The 27,053-nt window shown below is 49.7% G+C and overlaps 2 protein-coding genes across 5 annotated transcripts in view; one reads left to right on the top strand and one right to left on the bottom strand.

Annotated features, from left to right (window-relative positions):
- The window catches only part of Rcsd1 (RCSD domain containing 1), a 62,293-nt gene that overhangs the window by 29,705 nt on the left and 5,535 nt on the right, over positions 1-27,053 (top strand). For 2 of the 4 annotated variants that reach the window (XM_031388113.1, XM_031388103.1), the window contains exons 2-6: positions 16,353-16,454; positions 17,903-17,992; positions 22,154-22,225; positions 24,405-24,608; positions 25,566-26,297. In XM_031388113.1, coding sequence (XP_031243973.1) covers positions 16,353-16,454; positions 17,903-17,992; positions 22,154-22,225; positions 24,405-24,608; positions 25,566-26,297 — 1,200 coding nt within the window. The remainder of the gene's footprint in view (positions 1-16,352; positions 16,455-17,902; positions 17,993-22,153; positions 22,226-24,404; positions 24,609-25,565; positions 26,298-27,053) is intronic. The other 2 variants (XM_031388132.1, XM_031388124.1) reach the window with 1 other exon arrangement.
- On the bottom strand, positions 12,504-12,852 carry LOC116102890 (60S ribosomal protein L36a-like). Its single transcript, XM_031388143.1, has one exon. It carries the CDS (start codon positions 12,825-12,827, stop codon positions 12,504-12,506), a length of 324 nt encoding a protein of 107 aa, XP_031244003.1. The 5' UTR covers positions 12,828-12,852.

Genomic DNA, 27,053 nt, shown 5'->3' with positions numbered 1-27,053 from the left:
TGCTGAGTCCTGTGTGCAGCTCCTCTCAGGCCCTGCTGAGTCCTGTACTGCACACAGCTCCCTCAGGCCCTGCTGAGTCCTCTGGTGCAGCTCCCTCAGGCCCTGCTGAGTCCTGTACTGCACATAGCTCCCTCAGGCCCTGCTGAGTCCTGTACTGCACACAGCTCCCTCAGGCCCTGCTGAGTCCTGTGTGCAGCTCCTCTCAGGCCCTGCTGAGTCCTGTGGTGCAGCTCCTCTCAGGCCCTGCTGAGTCCTGTGTGCAGCTCCCCTCAGGCCCTGCTGAGTCCTGTGGTGCAGCTCCCCTCAGGCTCTGCTGAGTCCTGTACTGCACACAGCTCCCTCAGGCCCTGCTGAGTCCTGTGGTGCAGCTCCCTCAGCTCAAGCCCCCTTTCTGACCAGATCCCGCAGCAGATACCAGTGTGGAATAATTCCGTGTTTTAGCCGCTGTCTTCCTTTCCTTCCTCTGTCAGCCCTCCTCCATGTGCTCCTTAAACGGAAGTCTCCGTTTCCCAGATCTCCTCTATACTTTCCCATTTGCTGTGGTGTCTAGATATGGAATGTCCCTGAACTCTCTATGCCCCTGCTCCAAACATGCCCAACATTACAAGGTTCTTTCTGGTAGTCTCAGGAGGGTCCCCACCCTTCCCTGGACACCCAATGCTCTCTCTGGAAGGATGTCTGCAGCACTGTGAGGTCTGCTCTCCTGTCTTGGTGTTTGCAGTCTCTCTTTGGGTGGTGGGATCCATGTCAAGAGTTTCCCCTTAAAAATCCTCTGCAGCTCTCGCCTTTTCAGAATAGCTTCCAAACATTTTTGCACTTATAGAATACTCAGGCCGACAGATACTCTGCACAAACACCCTCATTCAATTTCCTTTTTAAAGTGATTTATTTATTTTTCTATGTGCGTGAGTGTTGTGCCTGTTTGTCTGTGCACCATGTGCATGCAGTATCCTCAGGGTCCAGAAGAGGGCGTCGAATTCCTTGGAACTAGAGTTACAGGAGGCGGGGAGCCACCCATGTGGGTGCTGGGATCTGAATGCCAGGTTCTCTGCAAGAGCAGTTTGCACTCAGTCTCTGAGCCATCTCTCCAGAGCCCTCATTTGATTGTTATACAAGCCTGTGGTGGGAAGAGTCTCTCCTTTATAGACAAAGTCCTGGACATTCCAGATGTGAAGTCATCGGTCTACAGTCATGTAAAAGTAAGACTGGCGTCAGGTTTTTGCTCCACAGCACCGTCCGTAACCGCCTCGGGCCTGTCTCCTCCTCATTCTCTCCCTGCCTTCCCCTTCTGGAGAGTCTTGACCGCTCTTCCCACCTTGTTGAGATAGTCTCTTATTTCTCCTATGCTGAATGCCCTAAGCTAGCTGACCTGCAAACTCCCCAGCAATGTCCACCTCCCGTATCATTATAGGTGTGCTGAGATTACAGATTCACAGAGCCATATTAAATGTTTTTCTGGTTTTTAAAAAAACATTTTTTTCAAAAACTTTATCTATATGTATGTGTCTAGGTATAGATTAGGTATAGGTATGTGTGTCGGTGTGTGAATGCCTCATCTGTGCAGGTACCTACAGAGACCAGGAGAGGGTGGTGGATGCCGTGGGTCACGGACAGTTGTAAATCACTCAGTATGGGTCCTGGGAACAGAACTCAGCCCCCTTGGAAGAGCAGCAAGCACTCTTAACCACTGAGCCTTCGGTCCACACTCACACAAGCTGCTTTTTCTTGTGGATTCTGAGGTCAAATTCAAGTCGTTAGGTTTTTCCATGGCACGTGTCTGTACTCACTGAGCTACCTCACTGCCCCATTCCCTGACTTCTAGATTGCGCCGTTTTCCAGCCTTTAACTCCCGCCCTCCCCCACCTACCTGGTTTCAGCCTCCGATCCACTATCCTCTTACTGTGCTGGGCTGGCTTTTTAACCTCCACTTGCTTCCCATTTCTGCAGTTGGACTCTCGGCTCAGATAGCACAGGGTCTGTGGCTCATTTCCCTGTAAGCACACCTTTTATTGTGTTAATTGACTGCATTTCATTTTTTCAAGAATTTTTATGATCTCCAGAAAAGTGAGGTTTATTTGAAACTCTATCGAGGTATTGTCTTAACTCTCAGTTTTAAAATACCCATGACCATAAACTCACAGAAAGAAGTCTATCCCTAATTCAGGAGTTACCGAGCAAATTCTGAACAGTTTGGGGGTCATCGTAACTAAAAGCAGTCCAAAACAGGAACATTAAACTGGGGTTGGGCCTTTCAGTAATGTTTTTCTTAATTCTCCCATGTACATTAATACTCATAGTATCTTAGACAATGCCATAGATACATCTTCATTTTACAGAGAAGGAAAATGAAATTCTAAGGTCACTAACACCAAGACAGACCATGCCTTTCTGACTGTTCCACCCCCCTGAACAGATCTTGCCACCTCTGCCGACTACAGGCAGGCCAGCGTGGGCCCATCCAACCTCACTGCCAGCACAATCCTGACCCAGGTGACAATGACTACCCCTACCCCATTTCTACTCCTCTCTGCTTTCTGAGAGGATCCAGGGGTCCTTTCAACTCCAGGTCCTCTGTGTGAGAACTAGGCGAACAGGCACTAAAGGTGAAAACCCCTGGGCAAGGCTCATCTGTGTCCATCTTGTATACCACTGAGACAATTAGGAGGTGTGGGTGTGTTCCAGGGCGAGGGCACGAAGCATTGCCTTCGTTGCCTACTGATCCACTGATGATTTAAAAGGAAGAAATGAAGGCAGGGAGAGAGGGAGGGGAAGAGAGGAGAGAGGGAGGCAAGGAATAAAAATAATCATCTTGCGGGTCCCATGGCAAAGGACCTGTGTATGGAGCAGGTTGGCTAGCCTCCAGTGAGGGAGTTCCCGAGGGCAGTGGAGAGAGGTTCAGATGCTAAGGGCAGTGTAGCTTCAGGAGGCTGGATTCTTTGTCTTAGATCTCACGAGCATTACTTCTTGAGTTGGGGTCGGTTTCTTTCTGGGTTCATTACTAGGAAGGCCCTTCTTGCATCTGGGTTTCCTATGAGGAATATAATGCGCATGTGCCTGCCAGATCCTGGCCTCTGACAGTATCAACCCAGGCCCCCTGGCTTCCAGACAAGCCCTCAGCTGTGCCCTGGGTCTGGCAGATCTGGCATTTTCAGACCAGCTCTTGTCCTGTCTGTTCCTTACTGGAACTGTGAAAGTACTCATCTATGGGACCCAGAGTTCTGTGCACATTCCCCAGGGTGACACCGGAGAACATTGCTGTCCCTACCAATTAGGGAGTATCCCCTGTTAATAGCCCTCTGCCTCAATTTCTCTAGCTATGAGAAGCCAATATCCCTCCTTCTGTTGATAGGCTCTGTTGTGTTGCATAAGTCCTACGAAGCTGTGTCCATAGATGGGGTGGTATTTGGAAGGTGCTCAGGACTCTGGGGCTACTGGAATTACCAATGGGTTCTTCTGCCTGGGAACTAGGTCCACAGCTCAGACCGAAGATATTTTGAGGGACTTTCTCCTCCCCGCATCACTCTTTGTGAGGATCTCAACATTTAGGGACTCTGGGACTCAGTGCCACTCACTTCTCCGGGCACCCCAAGCATGGGGCATCCGGAGAACCCCTGATAAAATCCCCCATTCCTGGCTGTGCCCGGTCCTGCCCACAGGGAGCCAGGAGGAGGCTGCTGTAACAGGAGAGGCAGCAGCTGGCTGGCAGGCAAGCCTGGTCCTTGGGAAATCTGTTCTAATCTTAGAAGGTAGTCTCTGCCTTCTGCCGCAGCAAGCAGGACAAATGTCACAGGCCTTAGATATACATGTGCTTGTCACCACTGTGGTCCCTAGAGAAGGGTTCCTGTGGGTCCCTCAAGGTGGCTGCCCAGAGAACTCCAGGCTCACAGTGGGAGGGACTCTCCAGAAGGTCAAGTACATTTGTAGAATTACCAGTGTGAGCACAGCACTGGGCTGGGAGGTTGTGAACAAACTCTAGAAAGAGACAGAATGGATATTTACTTGTTGAGGAAGGGGGAATGAATTGTCTAGGAATCAGGTGCACCTGACCTTTTGACATTGGGACAAGATGTTGCCATTGACAAAGTTCACAGTCAAAGAATTGTGCAAGTGAGCTTAAAAGCAAAACCAAACCACCACCACCCCCCAAAAAAACCCTTGTGTTTTAATTTTGTGTCACACTGCGCTGATAACTATCCTTAGCTGAATGTGGTCTGAGATCCTTCACTCGCACCTGTGTGCAGGCTCTGCCGTTAGCTTGTCATACAAGCCAGGCTTCAGCTCCGGGTTCCTGACCCCCTCAGTCCCACGCTGGGGCTGCCGGGACTGTGCGCTCCATTTCAGCCTTTAGGAACACTCTCCCTGTGGCACTTTCTCTAACTTCGTTTCCTTGGTCCTGCCTCTCCCTGGGTCTGTCCTCTTTGTCAACGACACCTTGTCTACCCAAAAGCCTCTTGACTCTACACTGCATCCTCCACATGCCCTCGTTCCTCCAGGCACCAGTTGGGATGTCCCTAGCCAAACCCTCCTGCCATCACGACACCATTGTCCCTGACCCTTCTGCACAGGTGATGACAACCCCAGGCTGTCCCAGGCTAGCCCATCCCACTGTGCTCATGGTGTGTCACTCACAGGCTAGCCATTCACTTGCTCCCCCTTCTTTCCATTGGTCCATCTATTCTCTCCTCAACCCCTTTCACTCCTCTCTTTGAGACAAGGTCTCATGTAGGCCAGGCTAACTTTAAACTTCTGATGTAGCTGAGGATGACCCTAAACTTCTGATCTGCCTCCATCTCCCAAGAGCTAACTTCACAGATGTGCATCCACACCCAGTTTTTTGTTTGTGTTGTTGTTGTTGTTTGGGAGAGAGGGATGTTCAAGATAGGGTTTCTCTGTGTAACAGTCCTGGATGTCCTGGAATTCACTTTATAGATCAGGCTGGCCTTGAACTCACAAAGATCCACCTGCCTCTGCTTCCTAAACACTGGAACTAAAGGTGTGTGCCAATGCCCCAGCTGGGTAGAGTCTTTCTAGGCTCCAGCCCTGGCTCTGCCTTTCAATCAGCTATCTTCTCTACTTTAAAGATCTTGTGGTTACTTAGAGTCCACCCAGACCATACAGAACACAACCCTATTTTAAGATCGGCTGATAGACAACTTTATTTCCACCAGCTGCCTCGTCTGTCACTTACCTCGTGACCTAACAAATTGACAGGTTCCAGGGACTAGGATGTGGATATGTTTGGTGGGGCCAGGGGAGCACCATTCTGCCTCTGATGACAACTGACCTGTTCATTGTACTAACACTTGCTTCCATAGGTGTGCAGTGTTCATCCCACCCAGATGTGCACTTCTCATCCAACCTGCTCACTCACTCTCCGCATCCTCGAAGCCTCGTGGCCATCTAGGGCACAAGGCAAGGCAGGGGCGATTCGGATGTCTTAGACGCAGAGGCTGAGGCTGCAGTAGCTCATGTGACTTGGTCGGGGTTATCTAGAAAGAGGAAGCCCAAGACTATGCTCCCCCAGTTCACTTGACAGCGGGCCTCTGGGAGCTCCTGGATCAAGAGGAAGGAATGCGTATAAAATAACGGAAATGATCAAAACCAGGGTGGTGGATGAAAAGAGGATGCAGACAGTGGCAGCTTGTGTCTTTTTAGTGGGACCACATTCAAAGAGTCACAGCACATTCCCTCAGTTGCCCAATGTCCCCAAGATGGAGCAGAATGTCCAGTATTGTGGCTGGAGAGATGGCTCATAGATTAAGAGCCCAGACAGCTGTGAGGCATGGTGGGGCACACCTTTAATCCTAGCACTTGGAGGCAGAGGCAGGTGGATCTCTGAGTTCAAGGACAGACTGGTCAACAGGACCAGTTAAGGGACAGCCAGAGCTACACAGGGAAACCTCATCTTGGAAAACAAACAAACAAATAAACAAACAAACAGAGTGCATACAGTTCTTGCTGAGGACCCAAGCTTGGTGACTCAAAACTGCCTATAGCTCCAGTCGTGGCCTCTGTAGGTATATGCACTCCAACGCGCCTATCCCCATACAGACACACATGCACACGCATAATTTAAACAATAAAACAGACATCTTCAAGACAGAAAGAAAGAAATACCCATTGTTACAGTGTCAACCTTGAGATTCAACAGCGGTTCCTTTAACAAGTCAGCCCACACGAGCCTAAGGAGTGAACTGTGTTCTGTAGCCCATGTTCCATACCACAGCTTCAGTTAACACGTCCCATAGGATGAGAGGGCACCAGAGGAATGAGCCTGTCACCCAGGAAACTCACCATAAGCACTGGCTGTGACTCTGTGACGTGCTCATCACCTCCTTCCTCAGGTTGTTCCTGTTCCATTTCCTCCAAGCTTCTGGTGTACAGTGCTGAACACAGCACAGTGGCTGGACCTTCTTATCACAACCAGGCCCGCAGGTAGACCAGAAACTCTTTGAGCTCCAACACCATGATTTTCCCCTTTAGCCCATTGTTTAATATATCCACATTTAACTTAACGCCGTTGTTGGGCACACAACCTGTGTCCAACTTCTCAATGCTCAGTGACTGAGTACCGGAGCCCTCTGCTACTGCTTGGAGCAAACTCCCTCTGTCCTTGAAAACCTTTAGGGTTTGGTACCTAATTTATAACCATCTCATCTGCTCCTTCCCCTAGAAGCTGACAGAAAGAGACTCTTCAGATATATTGGCAGCCACAAGGCATGCTGGGAACAGGAAGAGCCTGTCCATGGGGGATACAGAAAGCAGGGAGGAAAAGTCAACACAGTAGACACAAAGTCAGTTTTCCTCCCCATTAACTTCTCTATCTCGATTCAATAGTCCCTCTAGGCTGGGTTAAGGGTTTGCCATTTTTTTAAAGTAATAATTTGATTGAGATATGATTGACATACTATACAATTCACATATTTAAAGTGGACAATTGGTGTTGGCAAGATGACCCGGTGAGCAAAGGCTTCCAAGTTGGACAACCTGAGTTTAATCCCTGGGACCCACTTAGTGGGAGGGGAGAAGTGATGCTGATCGCCAGCATGCACACTGGCACTTGTGTGTGAGTGTGCACACATGCACACACAATTAGTAAACAAATGAATTTTTTAATGAATGGACAATTAGAACTGGCGTGTCGGCTCAAGCCTATAGTCCCAGCACTTGGGAGGCTGTGGCAGGTGTGGCTGTGAGTTTGGTACCAGCCTGTGCCACAGAGTGAGATCCTGTCTCAAAGCGGGTGGGGGAGCACAATGAAACGGTGTAGCTGTGTCACATCCGACTCCTCCGTTCATGGCTAGTGGACATGAACCTGGAGTTTTGACCCAAGTGCTTTGATTTGACTTAGAGATTCACACATAGCTGGGGGGCTTGGAGAGGTGTTTGTGGTTCCTGTGAAATTTTTCTGGGGATGGTAAATGAGTTCAAGGATGGAGAAAAAGTATCTTCTGTGTACCCACCTTGTTGGCACGGGATGCCGCACTGCTAATAGAGGAGTATAGCGTCTTAGCCAGCTAGGCCTTCTGTACCCCAGAGAGAGCAGAAGAGAAGATTAGGCATAACTATGGACATGCCTCAGCCCAAACAGGCAAGCTGTTAGCATTATAACCTACATTCATCAGTAGGGAGCAATTATTAAACCCTATCAATCATGCCAAGTCCTATTCTAAACATTTTACATGCATAACTCATTAAATCCTGTCGGTGGCTCTCTAACATAGTACTGCCATATTTGTTCCCATTTTACTGATTGGGAACCTGAGACATAAAGTTTAAAAACCATTATATCCGATGTGGCTGGAAGTTGACCTGACTAGGGGCATGGAGAGAGAGAAGAAAAGACAGACATGTGTACCCGGAAAAGCTGGGGACAGTTGGTCCATGCAGACTCTGCTAGAATGGTACCAACTGCCCCTGCCACCCAGAACCTTGGCATGTTTAAAATGTACAGCGCAGGCGTTAGGGAGTAAGGATGTGTTTGTGTGTGGGGGGGTGGGGCCAGTCTCCGGCTAATACCTGCCATGATGGGGAAGCTGCAGTTGTAATTTTTTGCACACACTGGTCACTCTCTCATAAGCACTCATATTGGGCCAGAAGAAGGCTTTGCCCAATCTGAGCCTGACCCAAATGGGAAAGGCTCTGCCAACTATAAGTCAGAAGCCTTGATCCCTGATGGGGCCGGCTCATCCACTCCTGCAAGGCTCCACTGGCTCAGGACTTTACTTCTCCCTAGAGTTAACATCTGGGGCCACAGAATGGGAAATGCAGAGCCAGCATTTGAACTCAGTCTGAAGCCTGACCTGCTCCCCACACAGAGCATGGTAAAACTGTCAATGTGCCCTTCCTGCAACACAGGGCTCACTCCCAGTCAAGTGGGGCTATGTGGGTCTTAGTTTCCTACCATCCATGAAGAAAGGTGGTGCGGCCACCAGACACCTGGACACGAGCTGCATAGTGTGTTGAAGCAAACACTGCTGGATATTACTAGCCTCACTTACAAAATGGGAAGCGGATGTTCAATAAGGTCCTGTTGGTCTACTATCCATTGCTGTATTACAAACACCCAGGCATTTTAAAGTAGGAAAGGTTTACTCTGGTGTGTGACCTCCGAGGTTCCATGGCCAATCAGCCTTGCCACTTCGGGCCTCTGGTAGCACACACACTACATCCTAGGGAGAGTGTACGGCAGAGGAGACTTGATCATCTCATGCCAGCTAGGCTGCAGAGAGAGAAGAGAGGTTGCAGGTCATCGTCTTAATATTTCCTGCTAGGACATGTCCCCAGCGACCTAATGCCCGAACTCTAGACCCAACTTCTCAAAGGTTTCACCTGCTCTCAGTAGTAGACTGGAAGACAAACCTCCAACACATGGGCCTTACAGACATTCAAGATGGATCGGAAGCCCCTACCCTCCACACATGAGGAGCATCCGGAAGCTAGCATCTGACCCTCAATGCATTGCTCTCATCTATTGTCCCTGTGTCTCTGTAAGCCTAAATACTTTCTTTCCCTATGCTGTGCCACAACTCACAGTTGGTTTTGATTTTGTTTTTCCAGACAATGTATCTCCCAGGTTACATTGCTAAACCCAAGCGCTGCCATGGCCACCCTAATTCCCTGTTACCCACCAGTGTTACATGGGCATCCACCCAAACTCTAACCCTGCTTATGTTCCTACCATTATACCTGATGGCCCCTCTTGGAGGCCTCCCCAGGGCTCCTGCCCTTAGGCACCCAGGACTGTGACCCACAGTCACCCCACAGCAATACCAAGTCCCAAATGAAATGGAAAGCTCAGAGGCCCACCCCTCACCTGTGCCTGCGGCTCTGATGATCGGTGGGGTATTTTATGTGGGTTTTCCCTGGGAGGGAGATGCAAAGGCCAACTTCCATTTTCAGGCCCTCAAACCCTACAAGTGAGTAGGTTGGAACTTTCCTTGTGTTTGTTTGTTTGTTTGTTTGTTTTTCAAGACAGGGTTTCTCTGTGTAGCCCTGGCTGTCCTGGAACTCACTCTGTAGACCAGGCTGTCCTTGAACTCACAAATCTGCCTGCCTCTGCCTCCCAAGTGCTGGGATTAAAGGCGTGGGCCACTACCACCCTGCTGGAACTTTCTTGATCTTGTGTGAAATAAGTATGTGTTGCCATGTGCCTGTTTCTTTTCTTCTATCAAGTGATGTTCACCTCCACCTAGTGTTCTCCTAGAGCAGGTGTTCACAGTTTAAGGGCATCACTGGTTCCCACAATGCATTTGACAGTCTCTGGTGATGCTCAAGAAAGAATGGATGAATCGTCCACCAGCAGCCGTGAGGAACACCACACTGTCTATGTGGAACATTTGGGGATTCTTGCCCCCCCCCCCCGCCCCGTTCACTAGCCTATCCAGTCAGCAATCTGCACTTGATGACTCCCCTGTGGCGATCCACCTTTGTGGATAAAGGCTTAGCTCTTGGCAGAAGAGGCCAGCAGTACCCAGCCTTTGATCTCTGCCCTTCCCTGTTCTGAGTTTCCTCTGATTTGATCCAGGCTTGTGACTTCAACTGCCACCTCTACCAGGGTACTCCTGGCTTAGTTTCCTTCTTTTATCTCTAAACTCAGGTGTATATTCCCTCTTTCTCTCCCTCTCTCCTGCATCTCAACTAGGTTGATTATGAGATATTTCAAACTTTTGTGACCAAAAAAGTACTATTCCCTCCCCATCTGGCCCATCTACTCTTCCTTCCACAGCCAGCCTTCTTTAACCCAGGAGAAAATACCTCAGGTGTCACATTGTCCGTAACAAAAGTCCAGGCGTTTGTTTATTCATCCCACTTTGTCGCTCACATCTGTACATGCTCCATCAGTCACTCCCCTTTCGCCCCATCTCCTGGCTACATGTCTGGTTCACTTTGCTGTCACCTCCTCTCTGGACCATGCCCTGCCAGCACCTGCCTTCAGTCTCTTTCCCATCCTCTCCCGTCTTCCACACGTAGCTTCTTTAGGAGTAACCACTCACTCGAAGGACTCGCAACAGCTTGTTACAGTGTATCCATGTGGGGCTGGCCCCAGACTAACTCTGACCTATCCCTTACCTCCCCACCTGACTCTGGCGCCCGGAGTATCCCTGCTCACTTCTCTCTGCTGTCCCTCATCCGGTTCCTGTTTGTGCTTCTGTGCAGGACACCTCCCCTGCCTGCCTGAGATTTAACTGATACTCCCTCCTCAGAGCCGCCTTTCCACACCCTCATAGGAAAGGCGACCTGCTTTGCCTCTGTCGAGTTCCTTAACAAGTCACTTTGTTGTTGATCTATATGTATCTTTGTTGTTGCTTTCTTTCGCGGGAAAATTCTGGAAGAGGCAACCGCACTACTTGATTCAGTGTTACACTCAGAGCCTGAGACACACCCTCCAGTGAAGGGGTAGGGCTAGTGGAAACTGGGGTATGGGAAAAACTGGCGCCCCAGAACCCAGGTGGCTCTCAGCACTTACTCACGTAACAAAAAGTTACTCTGCAGCTTCATTCCAATGTTCTCCTCTAGAAGAGGGAAGAATCACACACAGTGTGTCACCCACAGCTCTGAGGACAGAGCTTCTCCCAGAGGCAGCAGGATAAGTGGACCCGCCTAGTCCGGTCCAGTAGCCTCTCCATCATCCGAGGATGGCAATAAGGGAAACTGTGGGATAAACTGAAGAGTGAGAAACAAAGAACGAACGCCCCAAGACTCCATACTGATCCTTCCCAAGCAATGGTGAAGCAGCTTTGTAACGGCTGGCTGTTCTTCCTGGGAGACAGCACCGTCTTAAGATCCTTTTCCTTTCTGGAGGACCAAAGAAGCAAGCAACTTTTACTGCCTAGGAAGCTCTGGATCGGTGTTCTAAAGAGCAAGGAACCTTCTCATTGGCTGAGAGCAAAAGGTCCTTCACCCTCAGTCAGCTCCCTCCACAGGCTTCCCATCATGCCTTTTGTTGCCCTAAACTGTGGCCCAGAGACTCTTAGGCACTTGGAGTTTGGAACAAGTGGGAGGGTGGAGAAGCAAGGAAGAGCCAGGGAGGTAGCAGGCCCTTCCTCTGGCCCATACACAAAGGTTCCACTATGGTCAGCAGCCTCCAAATTATTTACTCAGCGTGGCAACGGTGTCCCGGAAGTTCCACACAGTCTAGACATAGGCTCCTCAGTTCTCAGAAAAATCCCCCAGTTGTGGAAAAAAAAAACCACCACAGGTGATTTTTCTCAGGCCCAGCCGAATCAGACCTTTTTTAAAAAAAGTTTTTCGAGACAGGGTTTCCTTGTGTAGCCCTGGCTGTCCTGGAACTCACTCTGTAGACCAGGCTGGCCCTGAACTTAGAGATCCGTTTGCCTCTGCTTCCTGAGTGCTGGGATTCAAGGTGTGCGTCACCGCTGCCCGGTGTGTCAGACTTTCTTACAAGTGTGGTCTCAAAGGTAGTTGGCAGAGCCAGGCTAAGTAACACGGTGGCAGGAAGGGTATATCAAGCAAGATTTGGGCCCAGAAAGATGTTGTGGAGTTTGGGGTTGCTACCAAGTATGGTCCACAAGGATCATTTAGGGTGTCTGTGACTGTAGCAACAGGTACCCAGGTCCTATGCTAGCTCATAGGCCTGGATGAGAGAGGAACAAAGGACACATGCTCTGAGGAGCATGTTCTACATTTCAGGCCCAGTGCTAAGTACTTTAGGAACCAGAAGGAAAAAGGAAAAATATTTATCCAGGGATGCTGAGCATCTTGGGAATGCCTAAAAGGAGACAGGGATGCTGAAGTCTTCTTTCTTTCTTTCTTTTGTTTTTTTGGTTTTTTGAGACAGGGTTTCTCTGTGTAGCCCTGGCTGTCCTGGAACTCACTCTGTAGACCAGGCTGGCCTCAAACTCAGAAATCCACCTGCCTCTGCCTCCCAAGTGCTGGGATTAAAGGCGTGTGCCACCAACGCCCAGGTCTTTTTTCTTTTTCTTTCTTTCTTCTTTTTTTAAAAAAGGTCAAGATTTTATTGCCTTCATTGGAAAATCGGCTTAGAACTGGATCACTTGGTCCTTTCTCTTGTCGCTTCCCAATTCAAACTGCTTGCATCTCTTAATAGCCAGCATCCTCTTAGATCTGCCATTGGGCTCAGCACACTCCAGTCTCAGCACAGTCTTCTTTGTAGTTGTAGCCTTTGGGGGGTGGGGGGGAATCAGCTTAGTCTGCTCATCATAGCCACTCTGTTTCCTGTCATAACGCCACTTTCCCTGGGCACACAAAGAATCCTTGCCCTTGTTGTACTGTGTCACCTTGTGGCATGGGTGCTTCCCACATTTCTTGCAGAATGTCCGGCGGGTCTTAGGAACGTTCACCATGTTTGCAGGAGCGCTATCAGCTCAGAAAGAGCTGAAGTCTTTCTTATAACCAAGAATATGTGGGCTACAAATGTTGCTCGGTTGTTAAGAGTGCTCGCCTAGCATACACAAAGCCCGGGGTTCAATCCCCAGTGTCAGGTGAAACTGGGCATCTTGGTGTGTGTGTGTGTGTGTGTGTGTGTGTGTGTGTGTGTGTGTGTAAGTAATCTCAGCACTTGGGGAGAGGAAGCAAAAAGTTTAAGATTAGCCTCAGCTTCACAGTGGATTTGAGATCTTGGTTTGCATAAAATCTCCTGGTGCAGGGATACAGAACAGGAGACAATGAAAGTGTGGCAGCTCCAGCCCGGAATGGGCTTTGTAAGCTGTTGCACCCTCGGAAGGAGCTTTGTGGCTGGACTCGCAATGCAGAGATGGAGGCAGAGTCTCACATGGGCTGAGCAGCCAGCCTGAGGACCAGGCTTGTCCCAGAGCACCTCTGCAACTCAATGGCTAATCACGATTTTGATATTTACATAATAGCCCTTGACAGTTCTTCAAGCACCTTCACGGGATATATTGTTTAACCTTTGCTGGGTATCTGGGTCAAATATCCCATGCTTAATTCTATTTCGTTTCTTCTATGTGTCATTGGCTAAATGATGTGTGTCTCCGGGCTTCAGTGTGTCCTGTGTTCAGTAAGCAATCATCTTTCAGTATTCTGACGTTTAGGAGAGGGGGGGTCTTCAGGAGACAGGTGCGGGGTGAGAACCCTTGCCAGCTAAAGAAAACTCACTACCTAGGGGGCCTTAAGAAAACAGACTCTGTATTAGAATCTTTCCTTTTCTCACCTGACTTGTAAGTCCTAAGTGCTTCCAGAAACCCTATGTTCCCCTGCTGCGGAGCCCCTGGCCAAGCACAGCCTCCAGACAGGGAAGTTCCGGTGTTTTGGATCCCTCTATAGCTCTATTTTTAACTGGAATGTCTCTCCCTGCACCACCAGCCATCGGCGCCCGGGAAGCTGGGGTAGAGTGCAGTGTCAGCAGGGCCAGGGCAATAAATAGTGGTGGACAGAGGCTGTGCTGGCATGTGGCAGGAAGCTAGACAGAGGGATAAAACGATTGCTCCTCATCTTTGCCAAGGTTAGCCCCATGCACCACACTCTGTCCCTCCAGCCTTTCTGATGCTCCAGCACAGAGATGTGGGTCTCTGACCACTCTTCAAGCAGCCAGTGGGGACAGTCAGACAGGGGGCCAGTCCTGAGCCCATGCAGCAGCCTCTTGGGATGGAGTGTCAGGCTTCCGGGGCCTTCCCAGCAACTTGGGAGATGGCTGGCATCTTGAATAGAGGTGAATCATTTGGAATCCTCCTTGAAATCAACCTCGCTGTTTAGACTGGAGTGGGGATGAACTTGAGTGACTTAGCCCTCAGGAAGGAGGAACCTGACTTTGGCCTCTGAGCAGCCTCCCAGTCTTTCCTGACTCTGCACACACTTCCTTTCCAACCAGCTCTGCTGGTTCCATTTGGTTGCCAGGAGGTGGCAGGGCCAAATCAAGAAACTTGGAGACACTTTTAGTACCAGAAGGAGGGTCATGGGTATGTCTGTGCACAGGGGGCATGTGGTACAGAGATTCATGCTTACTGCTGGAGCAGGGCGTGATCCATCTCAGAAGCCATGAGACCCATACAGAGGCAGAGACGGACTTTCTTAAACTGCTGCCCAAGGACAGCAGTCCCTCCCAGGACAGAGGGAGAGTTCTCTCTCTGTTTTTAAAAATAAAATCACAATCATAGTGGCAAAAAAAAAAAAAAAGTTGAAGCCTAATAGCTCCAGGACTGAATACATAAGGCCAAGAGAAGGGGCCAGCAAGATGGCTCGGCAGACAAAGGGGATTCTACCAAGGCTGATGGCCAGAGTTCAATTGCTGGGATCCGCTGGTGAAAGGAAAGACCTGACTCCTGCAAGTAGTGAACAGGATGAGAAGGGGGCTGCTGAGACTCAACTAGAGCTCGCTCCACCTCTCTCAGTGCTTCAGCAGTGGGCAGTGCTGATATGTCTCTCATTAGGCCACTGACTGAACTCAGACCAAATGGCAGCAGGGACGGGGATTGGGGAGAGGGGAGTGGAGAAGGACTGTTGTTATTATGTCTGCCTATGGGTCCAGCCTACAGGTCTGCAAGTTGTTCTCTGCCCCTACCCCCCCCCACAACTCACATATTTTAAATGTAAAAACAAACAAACAAAAAACAAAAAACAGAAGGAGCTGGGTATGGTGGTACATACCTAAAACCCTAACCCTTGTGGAAGAAAAGGTGTGTGGGGGTCATAAGTTCAAGGTCAATTTACTTTATAGAACAAGATCCTGCATCAGAGAGAGGGTCAAAGAGAGAGAGAGAGACAGACAGAGACAGAGACAGAGATTCAAAACCAGGTTATTATGTAGACCATGTGTATGTAGCAGACATGAAGTAACATTTCCAGGGTGATCAGAGGGTGCTCTGTGTCACAATGACAAGTGGCACATTGGGATAGACTACGTCCTTCAGTGTCTTGGCCTGGAGCATCAATAAGTTTATTGATCAGAACTGGAGGCTGGACCCCAGCCAAGCATAATGACCACAACCCTGCTCCTTGCCCCTGCCCTGTCGTTCTAATACAGTCTGTCACCAGACTCGGACCAGCCTAAGGAGAGACACCGGCATCACCCTGCCAAGGCTGAGACCTCTGCATCAATGAGAGGCAGAGCGAGTCTCTGGTGGAGTCCCAGCAGCCCCCTCCTCACCCCATCTGCTACGCCTCTTGGTCATTCACTAACGTAATAAATGGTCACTACTGCCCGAGGCAGTCAGTTAAGTAGGGAAAACAAAATTGCATACATGTGGATGGCAAAATTCTAGAAGAGCAAATTCTCTCTCTATTTCCTACAAAGACCCTGGCTCCGATGGCATTTATATCCCCCTTAGACCCCCATTTTCCAGAGTCATTAAGCAGGGGAAGAGGACTTGCAAACTGCTGTTGATGCTTCCCATGTCTGGGATGGGGGCTCTTTGCAGAGGGAAAGCCCTTACCCTGACTATCTCCAGTCCCTCAGCTCCGGTCTGGGACAAGGCCATGTTTTATTTGTCTCCAGGGGCACACACAGAAGCCCAATACTAAATGTGGATGACTGAATAGTTCATGTGTGTAGTGGTAGTAGTAGAAATAGTAGTGGTTGTTGTTGTTTTTTAGGATTTATGTATTTATTATAGCTGTCTTCAGACACACCAAAAACAGGCATCAGATCTCATAGATGGTTGTGAGCCCCCGTGTGGTTGCTGGGATTTGAACTCAGACCTTCGGAAGAGCAGTCAGTGCTCTTAACCACTGAGTCATCTCTTTGGCCTAGTAGTTGTTGTTTTTTAACCTTGAATATGGGAGCTAGTTGCAAAATACTGCTAAAAAAATCTCATCGTAGACTTCCTGACAGGACCGGGACCACAAAACAGGTGCCTTTCGTGGCACCCCACGTGACCTTGCTGATTGCCGTTTATGTCTCCTCTGTTTGCTAGGAAAGACCCTCAGAGACCAGCTCCAATGTTGACAGCTCAGCGCAGCCTTCTGTGGCCCAGCTGGCTGGGCGCTTTCGGGAGCAAGCGGCTGTGGCCAGGGAGGTGAGTCTGAATGCTTGGTGCATCCTCTTCCAGGAGGGAAGGGGACTGGAGGAAGGAGAAGCCTCTAGGTCCCTGAGGAGAAGAGGGCTGGAGGAGCCTTGGCAATTACCAAATTAGGAAGAGAAGCCGGACGGGGTCCCTCTGAATGTGGAGAATTTGCTACCCCAGGACGGAGCTTGGGCAGAGTTTTTCCCTCCTGGGGCGAGGCTCCCACGGTGGTGAGGAGGGGTGACAGCCGGACAGTGCGGATTCCCTTTCATCTTGATCTTCCACTGACTCAGATGGGCAGTGTTCCCCTTCGCCCAGCCTAGATTGGTTCACAGTAAAGAAGTCCCCGCATACCCAGCTCCTGCTTTTAACCTAGGAAGCAGGAGATAGGCAAGACCCCACAGATACAGAACTGAGAATTTGGAAGGAAGTGCATTCCATAAAGAAACCAGGAATGCTGGGGGCAGGGAAGGGACCCAGGACTAGGAGATTCCAGAAGCATCCTGCGGAAGAAGAAAATGTTTAATAAAAGAAAGGTGTTATGCTTTTGGACAGTTGTGCTGGATTGTTTCATGTAAGTGGGTGACTTCCGTTAGAAATGAGCTGAAGGGAGCAGGCGCACAGTAGTGTTAGAGGAAGAAGAACCAAGAGTTCAAGGTCAGCCAGGTATGGGTGATACACAGCTTTAATCCCAGCACTTAGGAGGCAGAGGCAGGAGGATCTCTGACTGAAGGCCTGATCTACAGAGTGAGTTCCAGGATAGCCAGGGCTACACAGAGAACCCTATCTCAAAAAAACCAAACCAAAACAAAACAAAAAACCAACAAAAAACAAAAAACAAAACAAAAAAACAAAACAAAACAAAAAAAAGAGAGAGGAGAGAGAGAGAGTTAGCTCAAGGTCACCCCCAGTTCCATGAGGACTTCGAGGCTCAGCCGAGGCTACAGGAGAGCCTCTGTCAAATAGCAGCCAGGAAGGTAAAAGGAAGCGAGAGTTCCCGAGGTGGGGGAGGGGTCTGCCTCTGCCCCACGGACCCCATGGCTGCCTGGCTGCCTTGCTCTTTTAGGTACGTGATTTTTGCACTTGTGTTTTAAAAGTGACCCATGATCTCTAGAGAGGAGTGCTGCTCTAAAGGACAAAGGAGATGGTATCGATCTAAGGATCTAAAAGTCTAGTTCTGCCTCTCAGCCAGAAAGGCAAAATGTGGATGGCATCTTGCAAGCTTGGCTCAGATTGGGGTGGGGGAGGGGAGGCGGATTCAAGTACAAGAGAACTGTATTGCTGAACAGAACCGGAGAGGGGAATCACGGGTTGCGCCCACCGCCATTCTCTCCTCCTCTAGACATCCCTAACCTACCCATTCCTAACACCGGTTTCCGAGCCTTCCTCTTCCTCCTTCTTGCCTGATTCACTGCCTCTCTTTTTCTCTCTGTGTCGTCTGTCTGTCACTCTCCCTCTAGACACCAGCCAGTAAGCCAACAAGAAGGAAACCGCCCTGCTCCCTCCCCCTGTTCCCCCCCAAGGTAGAGCTGGGCCAGAACGGTGAGGAGGTAAGTGGTGCCCTGGGTGCACAGCTGTCCCCCGTGGGTTTTCATCCTACTTGCCCGAAAGGGCTACAAGCATCACAGTTTTAGGTCTCTACATCTCCACAAGGGTCGCCTCACCTTCGGGTACAAGAACGAGTCTCTCTTAATACTTCCTGCATCTCTTACAGCGGAGGCTAGCTTTCCCTTAAACCTCCTTAAGGATCAGTCAAGGACCAGAGCCATTTTTCAGTCCCCAAGTAGAAGAGGTGTAGAAGGGTCCTCGGAGAGAGAGGAGAGAGAAAGCCGTGTCCTCAGAGGCAGAGCCACAGTGCTGGAGAAGTTTGTGACCTCTCCATATCCTTCGAAAAAGGCAGGCCATTGTTCTGGATCACTGGAAGAAAACCAGAGCACACAGAAAGCCTCCTTCCTCTTCTATAAATAGCCAGTGCTGCCAACATAATGAAGGCTCTGGTGTTATAGATCATAGCCAGTAATAGAGTCCCAGCCTTCAAGCTGCCCAGCCTTGTTTATCTAATTGTAGCTGTTAGAGTAGCTGCTGCGGGCCCCAACCCAGCAGCCCATGAACCTTCGCTGTGGTCACGGTCATGGTCCTGCCAGAAACCAGTTTGCCTGTTGTCTTCAGGCTGGAGAGGCCAAGTCCAAAACAGAGCAAGCAAGCCAAACAGCTCAGCTCTCAAGTCCCACCTCACCCCCCCACCTCGTTTTCCCTTCCCTTCTTTGCGGGACCAGCATCCTGATAAAAGACACCGAATACCCCTGTGAGCTTAGAACATTTGTCCCCTACAAAGTGAAATGGTTGATGTAGATGAGTGGTTCTTCCGAGCCTTTTGTCAGCCCCAAGGCTTACAAGCAGAAGTGCATCAAAGAGCAGAGAAACCAGGGCCGGCAAGATGGCTCAGCGGGGGAAGACACTTTCTCGCCACCAGGTCCGATGACCTGAATCTGAATTCTGTCTTTCGTAACCACATGGTAAAAGGAAAGAACCCTACTCTTAAAAGTTGTTCTCTGACTTCTACAGACATGCAGTGACCCATGTATAACACACACACACACACACACACACACACACACACACACACACACACACACTAAATAAACAAATAAATAATAACAAATGTAACTAAAGAGCAATTAACCTGGTGCTTAGAATATGGCTCAGTGGTTAAGAGCACTCACTGGCTGCTCTTTCAGAGGAGCTGGATTCAATTCCCAATACCCACATGATGGTTCACAATTATCTGTTACTCCCATGCCAGGGAGTCTGATATCTTCCTTTAACCTCTGTGGGCACCAAAATGCCCATGGTGCACAGAATTACATGTACGCAAAGCACCTGTACACGTAAGGGTTTTTTTTTTTTTTTCAGTTAAAATAAATTCTGAAACATTTCAAGGGCCGAGAACTCATAGCTACCCTCAGTCAAGTAGGTACAGAGTCCTGGGTCCACCTGCTCTGGGAATAACTTCCCTTCCACGGAACAAAGGAAGAAATTTTGTGAGAAATCTCAAGAGCTGAGTTTAAGAAACTCTGTGTTTTGTTGGGTCCCCTCAAGGGCTGGCATCATGATGCTGTCGCTTCTTGGGGTTCTCAGCCAAGGCTGCAACCAGCAACTTCTCTTTACAGAGGGTCAACTTCTCCTTGTAGCTCTTCCCTGCTGAGCTTGGCACCTCTGCTGCGGTACAGTGGGCTGTGGCCGTGGCCACCTGAGCTGTCCCCTGATCATCTAGGCTTGCCCCAAGAGGACTCATTGCTCCACACTAATTCCTTATTTGTAAAAAGGGCACGAGAACATCAGCAGAGAGAGAGAGGGTGAGGAACTGGATGCAGTAGCTTTGCTCATGGGAGTGAAAACAGATGACGTGGGGGTCCGTTTTGTAGTGACTGGATTATATGGCTTCATTTCAAGGACTTTGTAAGGATATAAAGTTAGAGCTTTCCTAGAAAGGTAAAGATGAGTAATGGCCAATGGGTAGAATAGTTATAGATTGAAAATCCTGTCTAGAGTGAGATGCTTCGTGTTCATGACAAAACATTGCCCCTAGGGTCAATGACTTACTTTTCTGCCTTGAAATTTACAGAGTAGGGCATCACAGAACACAACAGTGATCCCAGCACATCAGAGGATTGCTAATTCAAGACTGGAGTGGTCTATATAGCAAGCTCCAGGTCAGGATGTCAGAATGAGACCTCTGCCAGAGAGAGAGAGGGCACAGTTCACCTGGCAGGGCTGACTGGAGGTACTACAAGCCTCTGTAGTACATGCAGCCTACAGGAGCACCGACGCCCCTCAGCACGTTGCTCACACACAGGGATGGGTAGGATGGCTGGGACTCCTATACCTTCTGGGTGTGGGGTCAGCCTCCAGAATTTCACCTACTGACTACAGGCAAAGTGACAAGTTACCCTTCCTGGGAGAACCAGACGACAGGATGTTGGAAGTATGTGAATACCACTCCATCTGAAACCATCATGTCAGCAACTTATAGATGTCATAATACATTATTGGGGTGTTATAGCCATACACATATACATGACAAGCTGGTTTATCCACTGACTTAGCCCCACCACTGGCCAGGCGCCTGTGATTAAATTATAAACTCAATGCTGCCATCTGCTGTCCATACTGTGAACTGCATTTGCGGTTGTATGGGATTCATTCTGCTTTTTAGTTAGGGCAGTAAGGGGTCTGCAGTCCCACTAGTCCGCCTGCTGGGTCTCTAGCACTGAAGTTAAGAGGTACTGTTGGTTGGATTTCCACTGTCTTCAAAAACAGTTTGAAGAGTTGACAATATTACCTAAAGTGAGCTCTGGTAGCAAAGTTTTTGCTGTAGTTTATGAAACTGTAACTTCCAAAACCTGATTCCCTTTGCGAAGCCCGGAAACTAAGAACCTTCCAGTTGGAACTGGAGGATCTTGGCACTCACTAGAAACAAAAGGCTCCATGACTGACTGCCACAGTGATGTGTCTGCCGATGGAGATTCACAGTGGCCAAGGCAACCCAGAGCTTGAAGGGACGCCCTCAGCATCCTTTGCCTTCGCCACCACATCTTGGTAGGACAGGCAGCCACCTGGCCACCGAAGTTGGAATCAGAAGGAAGCAGGTCTCTGAGTTCCAGTCATCGCCTTGTCTCACTGCAGCATGCTCTCCCCTGACACTGGCAGCTGAGAAGGTCACGGAGGACCAGTCGAGTCAGTCTGTCTTCTTCTCCAACCATAATATAGCCAGCTGTCTCCAAACATTACCCAGAGATCAGCAGTATCTCTCTTCTTACAGTTCACTGATATACGGAGATGGGAGGGTGGGTCGGAGGGGCCCAAACAATTAGAGAAGACCCTTCCTGTGCTTGGCCTTGTCTATCAACATGAAAGGCATCTTCTGCTTCTTCACCATCTCTTAATCATCACTTGGCTGCTGTCATTCTTGCATAGTAACAGGAATTTAGAATAAAGCCAGGAGCCAATCTTTTTTTTTTTATAAATATGCAATCTGGAAGCAAGAATGATTCACGGCGTACACTGATCACAAAAGTAATCAGCAAGAGTAGTATACATCGTAGAGATAGTAGCCTCTGACCGTTAGTTATGGGAAGAGACTGAACCACCTTCATCGTCATATAACTAACACAATGCACGGTGAGACCGGTAGATGCTTAACTCGCGCATCTGCCTCTTTAAATGAATATTCTGTGTTTGGGGGCAATTCTGGCACATGAACCACGGTGGTGGTGGAATTCTCCAACATATTAATCCAGTGGGGGGGGGTTAATAATACCTCTGTCTGATTTCACTCCCAGCCTATGATTTATTGTTTTGTTTGTGACGAGAGAGTTTTTGCCTTTGGCCTGTGAAATCCCCCTTCAATTGTTGAGCTGGCTTGCAGAAGGCCATGAGGCGAAGGCCTTGACCCCCACAGACTCAGCTTTTCCTCCTAAAGACAATGAAGTCATTCTTCCTGGGATGGGAGGTTTCCTGTGCTGGGAATGTCTGCCCTGACTTCTCAGCTTGTGGTGAGGTGGGAGGGTGGGGACAGGAGGCCTGTCTCATCCAGGCCTGAGGTAAGTGGTAGGGCACCAGAGAGGTGACACTTGGTAGCCCGCCCTCCCTCCTCCTTCCCCCCTCTTCCCTCTGGCTCACTCGGTTGTTCCGGTCTGTTTGCTCTGTAGAAATCACCATCCAGCACCAGCCACCTGCCTAAAATCAAGGTGAAGAGCTCACCTCTGATCGAGAAGCTTCAGGTAAGTCCAGGATGTATCCTGTCTCATACACGCTCGCGTGACCTGCGTGGTCCCGTCCCTTCCTCCCTGTCACCCTAAGCTACTTAAAAACAAAAACACAAACACAAACACAAACCACAGCCTGGACTTAACAGTGCTGTTTCTCGGCTTGTGCGTTTTCTGTATTTAATTCTTCCCACGATCCAGCCCTGTCTGTTTTGTGCGTTTGTTCTTAAGACCACATTCAACAGGGACTACCTTCCTAAACACACACACGCATAATGCCTTGTGGTCTGGGGGTGCTCATAGCCTTTGGGGATTCTCAGGGTCCTCAGTCTGGCCTGAGGGGAGTACTGGGGGAGACACTGTGAGTGTGGGGTATTAGTCAAGCAATGCCCGAGAGAGTAACCAGAAATCAGCTGTACAAGACTGCGGAGGTCAGGCTAAAAGTTGGGGCCAACAGGAGCCCTGAGATTCAGAAGGGGCATTGAGATTTGCTAAAGATCATACGGCAGCTATTGAGAGAAAGAGCCTGTATTTGGGGTAGGGTGTGTGGGACTTTCTGCTGCTCCATCTGCCTCTCTGGGCGGTCCTACATCTGACCCACCCTGTTAGACTTGGGAAGATTCAACTCTTTGGGTTTGGAACTACAGAGAGCAGGAGCAAGAGGGGTGCCCCTAGATGGCGCTAAAACTCTGTGGCCTGGTGATGTAGCGCCAGTGCAGACAGCCCAGCTCGATTCAAAGTTCTACATAATTCCTCCATGACCTGCTCTACCATCTGTAAGGTTGATTGGGGGCCTCCCATCTGTTCCCCCGCCAAATCTGTAGGTTTCTTAGGCTTTAGTTACATTCAGATAAGTCTCCCTTTGGTCTTTGGGCTCCCTTTATATCCATGTTCATCTGGTTTCACCTCTATTGTGGTGACTGGAGGGCAGACACCCTGAAGAATGCCGTGCCCACCACTGTGCTGTCTCCAAAGGCAGAACTCTCCTTTAAAGGCTCGAGGGACAAGCGGACCTGCCATGAGCCTCAGGCGATTTAAGCCACCTTCCTAATGTGTCAGGAGACCAGCACTGACTGTGTAGAGTCGCCGCAGAGGCAATAGCTGTACATAGTAGATACAGATGAGCAGCAAATGCTACTGGCCAATGGGAGGATGACATGGGTGCCAAATACTGCAAGAGCCTGAGAGGTGCTGGGCGATGGTGGCGCACGCTTTGGAGCCCAGCACTTGGAAGGCAGAAGCAGGCAGATCTCTGTGAGTTGGAGACCAGCCCAGTCTACAGATCAAGTTCCAAGATAGACAGGGGCCACACAGAGAAACCCTGTCCTGAGAAACAAACAAGCAAACAAGGAACCTGGTAGTTGAAGGTGATGCCAACAATTACTCGTTGAACCACTGTGACTACTCGTTGGCGCTATTCCACTCCTCCTCCTCCTCCTCCTCCTCTTCCTCCTCTTCCTCCTCCTCCTCTTCCTCCTCCTCCTCCTTCTCCTCTTCCTCCTCCTCCTCCTCCTCCTCTTGCTCTTCCTCCTCCTCCTCTTCTTCCTCTTCCTCCTCCTCCTCTTGCTCTTCCTCCTATTCCTCCTCTTGCTCTTCCTCCTATTCCTCCTCCTCCACCACCTCTTCTTCCTCTTCCTCCTCCTCCTCCTCTTCTTCCTCTTCCTCCTCCTCCTCCTCTTGCTCTTCCTCCTATTCCTCCTCTTGCTCTTCCTCCTATTCCTCCTCTTGCTCTTCCTCCTATTCCTCCTCTTCCTCCTCCTCTTCTTCCTCCTCCTCCTCCTCCTCTGTCATCATAATCATCATCATCAGTTAGGGTTTTACTCTGGAGCCCCAGCTACAGATCTCCCAGACTGACCTCAAACTCATGGAAGTCTGCCTGCCTCTGCCTTCTGAGCGCTGGGGTTAAAGGCATACACCACTATGCCAGGCCAGGGCTGTTGCGCTCTTGTTGGGAGTGTGTATACTGAAGCCACTTCATCGTGACCTGAGCATCCAAGAAGGTAGCCTACCGTGAGGCAGGTAGCGGGTACGGACAGACCCTGCTTCTGGAACAGCCATAGTGTAAGTAACAGTGGATCATTGGCTGGGGAGATGCAAACAAAGCTTCCAGTTGGCTGCCCTCACCCAGCTGCGAAGCCAGTGAACAAACACAGCAGAAATCCTCATCGTCTCCCCCCCCCTTTTTTTTTGACAGGCCAATTTAGCCTTTGACCCAGCAGCTCTTCTGCCTGGGGCTTCACCCAAAAGTCCTGGGCTCAAGGCCATGGTATCGCCATTTCACAGTCCCCCTTCCACACCCAGTAGCCCTGGTATCCGATCCCACCCAGGTGAGGCAGAAGAGGTGCCCGTGAGCTTTGACCAGCCTCCGGAAGGAACTCACCTGCCCTCTTACAATAAGGTAAGGTACAGCTCGCTGCCTAGTACTGTGGTGTGCCGAGGAAACGTTAGCTGTGTTCGAACTTTCGACTCCTGTAAAAAAGACGTCATCACCTACAGTGTTTGGGAGCCATTCTCATAGAACCTGGAGCTCACCCTTGGCCAGCCTGCCAGCCTGCTAGCTGCAGGGATCTGGGGTCTCAAAATGCCAGCTGCAGGGATGCACTCTCTCAAAGCTTGCCTTCCTTGTCTTTCACATGGGTGCTGAGGACGCAAACACTCAGGCTCACTCTTTCTCAGCAAACGCTTTGCTGGCTGAACTGCCTCCACACAGTGCTAGCACAAGGAAGGCATTTCCATCTACCTGAGACCGAATCTGAAGCTCACCAAGTAGTTTTACAAACCTCCAATGAGGTTCTCAACCTTCCGAAGGTTGCGACCCTTTGAGACAGTTCCTTCAAGTAACTCTCTATAAATTATTTTGTTCCTACTTTGTAACAGTAAATTTGCTACTGTTAGAAGTCATAAGGTAAATACCTGACATGCAATCCCTGTGGGGTTGTGACTCACAGCTTGAGAACTTCTTCTTTAGATTCTGATATTTAATGAACAGCAAAGAACTTTACACCCTCCTAGGAAACTAAACGAGCCTGTAGTGGTTTTTTTTTTCCAGCATACATAGTCCTCTTCTGGACCTTTTTAATTTTGTTGTTGTTGTTGTTGCTTGTTTTTGTTTTTTCAAGACAGGGTTTCTCTGGCTGTCCTAGAACTCACTCTGTAGACCAGGCTGGCCTCGAACTCAGAAATCCTCTTGCCTCTGCCTCCCAAGTGCTGAGATTAAAGGCATGCGCCACTACCGCCGGCTAATTTTTTTTTCTTTTTTTTTTAGTCTCTTTTTTTAATTTTTTTTTTGTTTTTTTTTCTCATTTTCTTTTTTATGCTAATTTTTAAGATAATATTCCTTCATATCTTCCTCCAGGTGCGGACTAGGGGCTCTATAAAAAGACGTCCTCCCTCGCGGCGATTCCGAAGGTCTCAGTCGGACTGTGGGGATTTTAGAGATTACAGGGCTGTGGAGCCGTCTCAGGAAAATGGTGCCAGGGAAGAGAATGGGGATGACGTGTTTTCTAGCAAGAACAAGGACCCCGGGTCCCCCCAACTCAACCAGGAGGCCATGGCAGACGGGGTGGAGGGAACCCCACGGTTTGCAGAAAAGCCACGGAGGAGGAACACGTGCAACAGCACAGAGAAACCAGAGGAGCTGGTGGGGACCCCAGAGGAGGTGAATACTGGAGAGAAGGCTGGACAGAATCCAGACACAGCTAGTCAGGGACGTCCAGAGGTTCAGGAGCCATCGCAAACCGGCAGCCCAGAGGCTGAGACTGGGTGTGGGAGCCCACAGGAAGAGACAGCCCCGGGAGAGCATACAGACACTGGGAAGACCACCGCAGGGACAGCCTCTGAGGAGAAGGTGGTAGATAAGGAAGACAGGCTCGGACAGAAAAGCCCAGATGCAAATACACCCGAGGAGGCAGCGGTCAGTGAGAAGGCTCCCCAAAATTCTTCTGGAAAAGAAGAAGGTCCCGCTATCGCAGAGCAGGATACAAAGCAGAAGGAGGAGGCGCCTCTGGAGTCCAGCTGCAGCCCAGGGGCTGACAGTGCTGCAGGAGAGACCACCAATGAGATCCAGAATGAGAAAGCCATGTCCACGGTAGGTGGCCCTGATGGTTCACACGGAATCAGGACCAGAGCTGCCCCTTTGAGCTCTGTATGCAGAAGCAAAGCCACCAGCTCCTTCCCCCCTCCACCTCACCCCCTGCCTCTTCCCCACCCAATGGTGACTGAGGAGAGACTGCCTGCCTCTGTGAGAGTAAGAAAGGGGAATTGTGTTCTGGGCTGCTTGACTGGGTCAGCTTCTGGGTATGAATGCAGTGAGCCGGGCTTGACAACAACTCGGTGACTGATGTGGGCTCAGGGACACTTCCAAGCTCAGTCACGGGCACCATCCCATGTTGCATCTGAGTAGGGAGACAGAACAGTCCCTGACCTTCTGTCTGGCCACATTTGCTGGACCTTACCCACCACCTGTCTGTTCCAACTAGCTCCCAGAAATCCCCCTTAAATTCACCTGTCTGCCTCAGGGGAGTCCCAGGGATCCCTTGGAAGTTCCCCACGGACAACGCAGTGCCTTCCCCAGCCTGTTCCCCACAATTTTCTTAGCCCTGTCTTCTTTATGTTCTCCGTTCCCGTGTCCCTCGGTCACTCAGTCACCGTGTGTGTCCTACTACGGTAGTCTCTTGTCTGCCTTCCTACCACCCCTGATAGGGTTCTTTCTTTACATAGTAACCAAAGGGTGGGTAGTTGGCTGGCTGGACCTACTTTTGGCAAAAGTCTCAGCTCTCTCTCTTTTTGTTTGTTTGGTTTTTTTTTTTTTTTTTTTTTTTTTTTTTTTTTTTTTTTTTTTTTT

This window comes from Mastomys coucha, unplaced genomic scaffold (genome assembly GCF_008632895.1).
Source record: "Mastomys coucha isolate ucsf_1 unplaced genomic scaffold, UCSF_Mcou_1 pScaffold1, whole genome shotgun sequence".
Classification (NCBI taxonomy): Eukaryota; Metazoa; Chordata; class Mammalia; order Rodentia; family Muridae; genus Mastomys; species Mastomys coucha.
The sequence above is the reverse complement of the archived record's forward strand: the minus strand, read 5'-3'. Positions and strand labels throughout refer to the sequence as shown.